The sequence below is a fragment of the Hippichthys cyanospilos genome, chromosome 10 (assembly GCF_059441005.1).
Source record: "Hippichthys cyanospilos isolate Australia breed blue-spotted pipefish chromosome 10, RoL_Hcya_1.0, whole genome shotgun sequence".
Taxonomy (NCBI): Eukaryota; Metazoa; Chordata; class Actinopteri; order Syngnathiformes; family Syngnathidae; genus Hippichthys; species Hippichthys cyanospilos.
In genome coordinates, this window is record NC_142378.1 from 4,575,001 (window position 1) to 4,586,257 (window position 11,257).

The 11,257-nt window shown below is 42.8% G+C and overlaps 1 protein-coding gene across 2 annotated transcripts in view; it reads left to right on the forward strand.

Moving 5' to 3' along the window:
* Positions 1–7,912, forward strand: part of LOC148416687 (desmoglein-2.1-like) — a 41,618-nt gene extending 33,706 nt beyond the window's left edge. For both annotated transcript variants that reach the window (XM_088425154.1, XM_088425155.1), the window contains exons 3-15: positions 1,319–1,429; positions 1,533–1,688; positions 1,901–2,042; positions 2,552–2,712; positions 2,790–2,924; positions 3,090–3,275; positions 3,344–3,606; positions 3,777–3,919; positions 4,692–4,913; positions 4,989–5,231; positions 5,778–5,908; positions 5,994–6,233; positions 6,351–7,912. In XM_088425154.1, coding sequence (XP_088281280.1) covers positions 1,319–1,429; positions 1,533–1,688; positions 1,901–2,042; positions 2,552–2,712; positions 2,790–2,924; positions 3,090–3,275; positions 3,344–3,606; positions 3,777–3,919; positions 4,692–4,913; positions 4,989–5,231; positions 5,778–5,908; positions 5,994–6,233; positions 6,351–7,259 — 3,042 coding nt within the window. In that variant the 3' untranslated portion in view covers positions 7,260–7,912. The remainder of the gene's footprint in view (positions 1–1,318; positions 1,430–1,532; positions 1,689–1,900; positions 2,043–2,551; positions 2,713–2,789; positions 2,925–3,089; positions 3,276–3,343; positions 3,607–3,776; positions 3,920–4,691; positions 4,914–4,988; positions 5,232–5,777; positions 5,909–5,993; positions 6,234–6,350) is intronic.
* The last annotated feature ends 3,345 nt before the right edge of the window (positions 7,913–11,257 follow it).

Below are 11,257 nucleotides of genomic sequence, written 5' to 3' on the forward strand. Positions count from 1 at the left end.
GGACAGAAAATCCGGCATACAGAGCAGATGCCCACTGGCCTGGAGTCTTTTCGTGGCTGATGCTGTTTTATTTTATTATTACCCACAATTTTTACCCCAAAAGACAAGCTGGCATTTTAGACAGCAAACTGACCAGCCAGTCCACTGTAAAAAATGTTAGGGACATTTTTTCTTGTCGGTTGATTGTCTAGGTGACATGAGGGGACATTTCCAGGCGGACATGGAGGAAAGACGGAATATTAAAAGGCCTTGTTTCCCCGATGAGCGCTCCTCAGCAAATGCATGTGGGGCGCCATGGCGACCAGTCACGTGCAGGCTGACCTGTCTTAAGTTGCATGCGGACAGAGCGCCATTCATGGACTTTCTATGAGACATACCATTCAAGCGGGTTTCATTTAACGGCGTCGAAATCGCTCTCCGGAAAGACACGGGAAGTCTCTGACATTATGCTACCAAGTCATTTGGGGTATTTCCAGGGGAATATAAAAAAATCTCAAGAAACATGACAAAAAAAGTCTGCCATTTTTCCACGGTGGACATTTTCGGGTCATTTTGGACACCAAATTTCAATCATGTATTCTAAACAGCGCTTTTTTATATCAGTGATGTTCTCCCTTGTAAAATTTCTCTTGAGCCAAATATCCCCTAACACAATTTAGTCGTGATTGTTCCATGTTCCTTTTAGTTTGCTCTTAATTTGAAAGGAAAAAGGAACGAGTATTAAAAAGCATTAAATGTGATTGAAGTGATTCATCAATTAGGGTAATTAAGTACTAAAGTTATGAATTAAATAGGTAACGAGGTACTACGTTTACTTCAGATACAAAAGTTACTAATGACTTAAAACACAGGTGTCAAACTCAAGGCCCGGGGGCCCAATCCGGCCCACCGCATCATTTTACGCGGCCCTCGAAATGCTAATTATGACTTCAGGTTTCTGACTAAAATACCAACTTTGCACATTGTCTTCAACTTCAAAAAGTGTCTTTTTTAAGAAACAAAAGGCATTTTTTATTACCAATCCTGCTTATGAATAGTTTTTACTGACCTCTGATTTCAAATCGAGATGAACTTGTAACCATCACACAAACTAGTGTGTACAATTCCTGTGTTTGAAAATAATTGAGTCCTAAATTAATTTATTACCAGCCATTTTTGGACCATCTTTTAGCCAAAAACCCGAAAAAAGTTCAAAAATTACATCTAAATACGTACATGGGATCGAAAGTCTAGACTCTTGAAAAACGTAAAAATGCGTCTTTGGGATTGAACGGGTTTAATAGAAGCTAATTGAAATTGTGAAAGTGGTTTGTTGCAGTTCCAGAGCACACTTGGGAGTGAACTGCTTCGCAAACGAAGGGAATGGATCCTCCCTCCGAGGCCACTCAAGGAAAACGAAGATTACAGGGGAAAGGAGTCTGTAGCCAAGGTAAGAGACGCTTTTGTCCACTAGGGGGCGCCAGCGGAGCACGTTCACCCTCCCAAGTTCCACATCGGCAACTCAACTTTTGTCTCTGTGGTGTCTGTTGCAGATTCGATCCGATTTTGATATCGACAAGGACATCACCTACTCCTTGGAGGGCGTCGGTGCCAGCCAGTACCCCTTCAATGTCTTTGTGGTGGACCCCAAAACTGGACTAATTCGTGTTACCCAGGTGCTCGACAGGGAGGACATTGACACCTACAACGTGAGTCACTATATATATATATATATATATATATATATATATATATATATATATATATATATATATATATATATATATATATTTTAGGGAATTTTTTGAGGTTCCGCCAGACAGTTCTATCTTCAATAAGGGCTATAGTAATACCTCAATTGGCCACAAGGTGATGCTGCGGAACAGGTCAAATCAAATTGCATGTATTTTTCCTTTTTTAGCTTTTGGGCATCGCCAGATTCAACGATGGCATTGAGGCGGAGAAAAGGATTGCCGTCCGCATCAAGGTGCTGGACGAGAACGACAACGAGCCGCAGTTGGAGGCCATGGTGCCCGTGGACGTGTACGAACGCAGCCCCGCCGGTGAGAGAAGGCATGAGCTTTGACTCTTGAGTCGTTCATGATAGTTCAAATTGTGTTAAATAAGTATAATAAATCTGAAGTCGTTGTTTTAAAGTTATATAAATATAAGATGTGATTTTAGTGGTCCGGCCCACATGGGAATAGATTTACCTTTTTTCGGCCAAGAAAAAAGGAGGTTAGGTAAATAAGTACCAAAGTAATCAATTAATTTAGGTACTTATAACATCAGCCATTTTGGAACCCTTCTTCAATTAAACCTTGAGAAATGTTAAATAAAATATAAAGAGCTGGAATTTAAAGCCTGGATTCTTAAGACAGAAAAAAAGCGTAAAAATACGTCTTCGAGTTAAGAATTTATTTAAAAACAAAAACAAAAACAGATGTAGGCCTCGAAATAGACGCTAGGGGGCAGCGATATACAAAATATCAGATGGCCAAAAGGCACATGGGTCTAATTTCTTCATCAGTGGCCCCATTTTTGTTTTCCTCACAGTATGTGTGTTTTCCAGGGACCCCCGTCACGAGAGTGACAGCGACTGACGCCGACGAAGCGGGGAACCCCAATTCTCAGCTGCTCTACAGCATCGTGAAACAGGAACCGCCCCACGACATGTTCAGCATCCAGCCCGATGGAAACGTCTACGTGGACAAGCCTACTCTGGACCGAGAGGTACCGGTTACTCCCAAAGCGATCAAAAATGGGAAACTGGTTAAGTTGACGAAGCTTAAATGGTTTTTTTCCGCCAGACGACAGATCGGTACTTTGTGACGGTGCAAGCTCAGGACCTTAATGGCGACCCAGACGGTCTTACGGGAACCGCTACCTTGACCATCAATGTGCTGGACGTCAACGACAACCTTCCAACGCTGGAAAAAGACCAGGTCAAATGAAACACAGCCTATTCGGTTTTGTCTACTGTGGTGGACATTTTTTTAAAATTGGAAACTATCCCAAATTTGCGATACACCCAACTTGGTCAACTTTTTCCCCGAGCCCCATCAGTCACATAGGGTTATGAATCGACTATTCTTGCGTTATCCTTGCAGTATGAGGGCAACATAATGGAGAACACTCAGGGCGTGGAGGTGATGAGGTTCAAAGCTCAAGATCCGGACCTGAAGGACACGGAAAACTGGCAAAGCGTGTTTGATATCGTCAAAGGCAACGAAGCCAAGTACTTCAGCGTCAAAACGGACCCGAAGACCAACGAGGGCGTCCTCGTGCTTGATAAGGTACGGGAGGAAACGCGCGTTCCAGCCACAACAGCTTCAAAAGTCCCAATTTGAAAACTATTTGACAGGCCGTGGATTACGAGGACGTGAAGAACGTCGTACTTGACCTCACTGTGAGGAACAAGGCTCCGCCCTACGGACCTCCACAGAGCACTGCATATAAAAGCTATCCTGTCAAAATCAACGTACAAAATCAGCGCGAAGGTCCTCGCTTTGATCCCAAAGTCAAAGTGATCACCGTGTCGGAGAAAAGCGACACTCCCGGCAACGACGTCATCGCTCGCTACCCGGCACTAGATGGCGACACTGGCAAACCGGCTGAGAAAGTCAAGTGAGTGGCTCCACACAAGTTCTGACATTTCTTCAGTTGCAACCCTGCTCCGCTACATATTCGATTTTGTATCGTATTGATGGGTTCTACACTGTGATTTTGATAGTTATGTTATTATGTGGTAGATGCGATTAATTAAGTCCCACTTCCTAACGCCCGGCATGTTGTAGGTACCTAAAAGGTTTGGACCCTGACAACTGGCTCACCATTGACCCAGAAACGGCTGCCATCAGACTGAAGAAGATGCCCGACAGAGAGTCCACTTTCTTGGTCAACGGGACTTACTACGCTCAAGTGCTCTGCGTTTCTGAAGGTACGCTCCCGTAATTGAAGTATTGCGTAAGCTCCTCCTCCTCCTAGATTTTCAGCTATCCATACTTCATTGTTATTCATCTCATGAAATAGCGCTAACTTCAAACCCAAACACGTTATTTTTTATTTTTGACATTTTAGCTGGTAATTTTAGTACTAACTCATTCAAAGCCAGGGACGTATTTTCACGATTTTCAAGAGTCCGGACATTCAATCCCAGATATTTAGGTATTAAATTGATAATTATATTGAGGACATTAATTTCCAGATACTTAAGTATTACATTGATACTTATGACTTAAAAAAATGTGAAAATACATCCTTGGCATTGAATGAGTTAGTACTAAAATAATCAATTATTTTAGGTAGTCAAGTACTAAATTAAGTACTGTAGTGCTTGAGTACAAAAATAACCAAATACTTTAGTACTTCCGACCATTTTAGGAAACAATTTTAGCCAAACAGGAAAGAAAACTTGGAAAAGATATAAATAAGTACCTGGGATTGAACATCTGGACTAATATTAAGCAAATTGGGGGTTTAATCCGGCTCGTAGACCTAAAGCAATTCATCCTCTAATACATAATTCTTAATTAAATCATTTGACATTTTTAGACCCTCCTTTAGCCAATGCTTGTCTAATTTTAAGCTCATTGACCACTGTAGTGATAACTGTGACCACTGGATGGCAGTATTGCCATACATACAGTGTTGATGTGGCATCCTTAACAGGAAAAGATACTGACTCTTGCCGGTCTATTCCGCATCAACAGATGACCCCTCGAGCACCGCCACCGGGACCGTGGCCATCCAGGTGGAAGACTTCAACGACCACTGCCCCACCCTGACCAGTACTCTGGAGACCCTGTGCCTTCCCGACGACGCCGTTATCGTCAGCGCCGTCGACCAAGACGACTTCCCCAACGCTGCGCCTTTCTACTTTGAAATCATCCCGGAGGGAACTCAGGGAAAGTGGCAGTTGGAGCATCTCAATGGTGAGGAGATACCATCTGGACTGGTTTTGGATTTCACATTCGGGATGAATCTCATGGCGGAATTTGTGCGGGCAGATACCGCAGCCATCCTTCGAGCCCAACAGTCTGTATACGCTGGTTTCCATGAGGTGGAGTTGGTGGTGAAGGACCAGCAAAAGGAGGCGTGTCCGGAACCGCAGAAGTTGACGGTCCAGGCATGCACCTGTGAGGATGGGGTCATTTGCGGGAAACGTGGTGGACGAGGTCAGCCCGACAAAAAGTCCCAGTTAGGACCCACAGGCATCGGACTGCTGTTACTGGGCCTGCTGCTGCTACTGCGTAAGTTAAAAATGGTCCTGGTATGCTTGATTCAGGATTGTGGTCAGGTTCAACTTTATCGAGTCCGAGTCGAGTTCAAGACACAAAGGCCCGAGTCATGTTCAGGCCACAAAGATCCGAGTCTAGTTCGAGTCACAAATGTCCCAGTCATTTTCAAGTCACAAAGGTCTGAGTCTAGTTCAAGTCACAAATGTTCAAGTCATCTTTGAGTCTCAAAGGTCTGAGTCTAGTTGGAGTCACAAATGTCAGAGTCTAGTTCGAGTCACAAAGATCCGAGTCTCGATCGAGTCACAAATGTCTGAGTCAAGTTAGTCACAAAGGTCCAAGTCAAGTTGGAATCACAAATGTCTGAGTCTAGTTCGAGTCACAAATGTTCGAGTCAAGTTTAAGGGAATAATTGCCTCTCCTATCGCTCCACTAATGGCATCGGATTCAAATTTAGTAGCAACTGCACAAAATCCGACTGCAGAGTCAGCACTTCTCATTTGTATGCCGATTTAAAGTAAATGCACAGAGGAACTCGAGACGCACGTGTTTTCGTTCCAGTGGTTCCCTTGCTGTTGCTCTTCTGTCAATGTGGGGATGCAATGGGGCTGCCCGGGGTCGCTGCAGACATACCGTTCGAAACCAAGTCCCACTTGGTCAACTACTGCACCGAAGGCCAAGGGGAGAACGCGGTCAGTCCCGGTCGCTCCGCCCGTTCTTGAAGACACTTCTTCGGTTTTTGACTTGTCTGGGTCCGTTCCGTCGGCTCTGTGGCAGGAGGTCCCGCTGATGCGCATCCCGACACAGCAGGTGGCCCAAGATGCGAGCGATCGCATGAACCAATCGGTCTTTGTAGACGCCTCCCAGGGAAATATGGAGCGCTCCTGGGAAAGGAGGCAAGCCAGCATGAACACCTTCTACTCTGGTTTTGGGGGTGCGGCGCTGGGATCCCGGGCCACGGCTTCGTACGACAGCATCGCACTACCGGACCACCTGATTGCACAATATTACCAACAGGTCAGAAATAACTTCAAACCATGGTATGGTATGATACCCCTATAATGCTGTATTGCGATATTAATACTATTCGTGAAACCGCTGTCAAATGGTCAAACCGATTATCGGTTTTAACAGAAGGTGTACAGCGAAGACGGCAGAGGCAACCTGGCGGAGAAAGATTCTCACTTGAAGTACAACTTTGAAGGCCAGGGTTCCTCGGTCGGTTCGTTGGGCTGCTGCAGCCTCCTGGAGAACGACGACGACTTGCACTTCCTCGACGACCTGGACCCCAAGTTCAAGACCTTGGCGGAGGTGTGCGGCGGCCAGAGGATCCAACTAGACGTCTTTCCACCACCTTCAAAAGTCATGACTGAGCCAAAGCTGGATCTCCCTAAGCTGCCTCCAGTTCTTCCCTTGGTAGACCAGACTGTGACTCAGGTGGTGAAGGAAAACATGACGATGCAGAATCAAGGAATGACCGCAGTGATGGGAGGGATGGAAAACCAAGGCCAGATGTTGTTGCTCCATCAGCAGCAGCCTGTTTATTACCCCGCCGCTACTCCCGTCCAGTACGTAGTCCAGCCACAAGTCCAGAACACCGTGCTGCTGGCTGAGGCGCCGTCTACCAATCTCCAAGGCGTTCTTCTGGCAGCACCTGCGCAAGGTATGCTCCTTTCTGGCGGACACACCAAAGATGCCGGCTTGGTGCTGGTAGAGAATCCCAAGATTTCATCCAAGATCCACGCCCAGAATCATCCCAGCCTCCAGAACATGGTGGTGGTGGAAAGTATGCTCCCCGCCGGCTCTGTGAAAATTCTCAAGGGGAGCCGAACCTCCGTAGATGGAGAAGCTGAACGCATTTCTGGAGCTCAGAGAGTCCGCTTGGTGGAAGGCTCATCCGGTGCGTCTTTAAAGAGGAATGCCTCTGGATCTGGAAAGTCCTTTAATGTCAAAAGCACCATCAGCAAGTCCACTGGACCTCAGGTGGCTTCTTCCAGAATCCCAACATATCGCAAGGTGGTGGTGCAGGAGACGCGCAAATGACCAATTTTGAGGAATCGGATACGACATGGATACTTTGCCCATCTGGATTAGGAGTCAATCCTGAAAAATACGAAAGTATGTTCGTTTTTATGCACTTCGCCACACTAACAAAGAATGTACAGACAGTCCTGCAGCTTGATTGGATTCTGAGATTTCTTTTGAAGTACTTTGCGCATTGGAGCTCCAACGGTTAATTAATCGATTATCAAATGAAACGATTATTTGGACAATCGATTAATCGTTTGGAAACCTAGTTTGATTTAAAATAGTCGTATCAACATATATTAGGAATGGGCGAGTACCGATACCAGGTCCATACCTCGATTTTACAATACCTCGATTTTCGATATCGGAACTTCCTGATGGCAGTCGATACTAGAATCGGCCGTGCTCTTGGAATTCTATGATCACTCAAGAGAAATGAGAAGATTAGAAAATTGCCATTAATTTCATAATATTTTCAAGAAGATGCAATACTGGACTCAAAAAAATTGTCATTGTGTTATCGGCAACAACTCAAGAGTTATCAGCCTGAAAAATGTGCTATCAAACATCCCTAGTAAATATTTTGTTTTAAACATTTTGTTTTTGCTGTACCATACTATAGTTTTTACCCTTTGCTTTGCAATTTTCTATTCTGTCAATTTGATATGATGTCCTACTTTTGAATAAATGGGAATTAATTTCTTTTTATATCCGATTCATTGATTGTTATCATAATAATTAATTGTAGCCATATTGTGTATGTTTGTAGATAAAAGTTAAAAACATGCAAAGACTGAGAATTATGTCATACTAAATTGTAGTGGTAAATTCTTAACGTCCAGAGCAAAGACTGAAATGTTTTCCTTGAGACTTCTAAAAAAAAAAAAAGACAAAGTGTATACGTCAGATTAATAATTTAATACAATTCTAAATCTGCCCTCTGCACTTTGAATCGTCCACTCTCACGTCTTCACGTAATCACGCCGCAATCACCTCACATCATTTCAGGGAAAGCATTGAAAGACGACATTAGGAAGCTGAAATTTCACCCAGATAGTGACAACATGTCAGTCTAACACAGTACGACCACTTCACGCACAGGAGTGCGCCATCCCTTGGCTAAAATACTGCAAGAACGATGTGGAGGAAAAGAATCCCAAAATGGTCGAAACACCACATAAGGGGTTAAAATAGCTTAAACAATCTCAAATACAAAGGAAGCACCTGGCTCGCATACACACAAAACAAGAGCGCTTTGGGTGTGTCTGCTGAGATTTGTGTGTGCCCGTGCATGCGCGAGCGTCCTCTGCTCAACCGGTTCTCAACCCCCAACGCACACATTCGCACAATTTTTCTCCCTATGATATAATAATATGACGCTTCATATGTGCTATTGGGTAAAATGATGAATGAAAATGTCACCGTTGTCCTCCTTTGTATTTTTCACATTGTAGTGAGTAACCAAGACGCGTTTGCACGGTTGCATTAACTGCTGTTTTTCTTGATCATTTTTATAGTTTCTCCTAGATGAAAGGGAATGTCAGACGCACGCTCAGACACACCTGTGGAGGAGGGGGAAAAAAAGGCATCAGGTTTCAAAAGCCGCACCTCGTCTGTGCTCACAAACTGAACTTTGCAATTACTTAATTAGTGCAAGACAAAAAAAAGTGTCTCTCGCACCTGCTAGGACTCGTGCAGACGCATTTAGGATTAGCTTTAAACTCCGATCCATAAAATCGAAAGGGATCCGTTACTTATTTTGACATTTTCAGCAGTAAAAAGCTCAATATTTGAATTAAATTCATCTGAATGCTCTTACGCATTTTGCCACTTGCTGTCGACTCCAAATGACATCACATAGGGCTCGGGGAGCAACCAATCACGGCTCAGTTTGCCAACATCACATGACCACGCCCAGAAAACAGGTAAGCCGTGATTGGCCAGAGCACGTGATGTCATTTTTAGTCAACAGCATGAGGAAAAAGATGTTTTTAAATGTATTGATTGAAAAATTATTTTATCAAAGCTTAGACAAAACAAACTTCTTTCCTTATTTCTTGATGAAAATTGAAGTTCCATTCCATTAATGATATACTTTCAGTGTGCCAATCATGGGCAAAATGGCCGTCACCTGAGAGGAATTGAAAGAAAAAAAAATCAATAGGTTGTTGGGTTTATTTCATATTCCACATATGCAGTAATAATCAGAAAATCATATTTTTGCTAGTTAGTTCTCAAACATCATTTTAGCTGACGAAGTTTTCTAAGATTGAACGAACTCGTACAAATGACATAAAAAAAGTTTTTCAGCTATTTTGTTTGGGCTAAATGAATTGCTAGTACCAATTTTAAACCGCAGGGGGCAGTGTGCTCTTCCCAACTTCCAGTTCCAAGATGGCGGCGCAAACGAAAGCAGGCGTTACGAATTGACAGAAAGTAAGTACATCTTCAATATTTTTTATCGTTTTTCAGGAAATGCTGCGAGATTTTGCAGATTTGAAAATCGAGGGAAAAGCTAAATTTGGCTAAACAAGGATCATATGGACATAATCATAATCAAAAAATGGAGTTAGCTCAATCTGGTTGGCCCAAATTTTTCTCACTGTCTTAGCGAAACAACTTGTTTTGATGGATGAGTCGTTTTGGGCGCGGTGCCTACGCTAATCCAAATTTCAGTCTCCACTCATCAAGTGAGTCAATTAAAAAGTGACTCATTGACTCGACTCTCGCCTACGTCGACAACCACTTCAAGAAAGTTACATTAGGATTTCAATATCCAAAATTACTTGATCTCTCAGCGATACTGGCACTAATATATATATATATATATATATATATATATATATATATATATATATATATATATATATATATATATATATATATATATATATATATATATATATATATATATGTGTGTGTGTGTGTGTGTGTGTGTGTATATATATATATATATATATATATATATATATGTGTGTGTGTGTGTGTGTGTGTGTGTGTGTGTGTATATATATATATATATATATATATATATTGAATGTCTGGACTGGAAAAAAAAGAAGGCTTCAGTGAAACTGAGCCCGCGACACACGATCGGGCAAGAAAACAGGCCCGACGACGCGGGCCACTGTTTGTCTTGAAAACAGGCGGTGGAAGCCCTGCGCAGCGACACCGGCGTTGTCACCGTCACGACTTACTCACGCTCTCTGGGCGTGGCGCTTATGTCAGCAGTTTGGGGCGAGACGCTGCGGAGAAACTCTTGTTGGAATTTTCTAAACATCGGGAGAAATTTGGGCTGACTCACATTTCTAACATGTGATACGGTTTTCAAAAAAGAAATGTGCCCAGAGCTTAAATACGATGCAGGTCAGATGGTTCATTACGAGTGTAAATGTATAAAACATTATGTAAATGTTTTATCATCCGATATGATGTAAATATGCTACATTAGCGATATGAAATAAAAATGAAGAGTGGTCAGTTAAGTCTACTGAAAATTGTTTTTCAATACCACTTTTTTAAGATCGATACCAAGTACAAGTTCTCGACTTGTCACCCTTACTGATACCAAGTACAGATACTGAGCAGAATGGTCGGTTTAATATACTGAAACGGTTGTTCGATACCACCTATTTCACATCGATACCAGGTACAATTTCTCATATCGTCACCCTTACTGATACCAAGTACAGATACTGATAGTACTGGACAGTTAAATCTACTGAAACGGTTGTTCCATACCACTTTTTCGGATCAATATCAAGTACAAGTACTCAACTTGTTACCCTTACCGATACCAAGTACAGATACTGACAGTACCAGTCAGTCAAATATACTGACACTGTTGTTCGATACCACCTATTTCACATTGATACAAGTACTCAACTTGTCACCCTTACCGATACCAAGCACAGATATCGCCAGCACTGGTCAGTTAAATATACTGAAACGGTTGTTTGGTACCACTTATTTCACGTTGATACAAAGTACAAGTACTCAGCTTGTCACCCTTA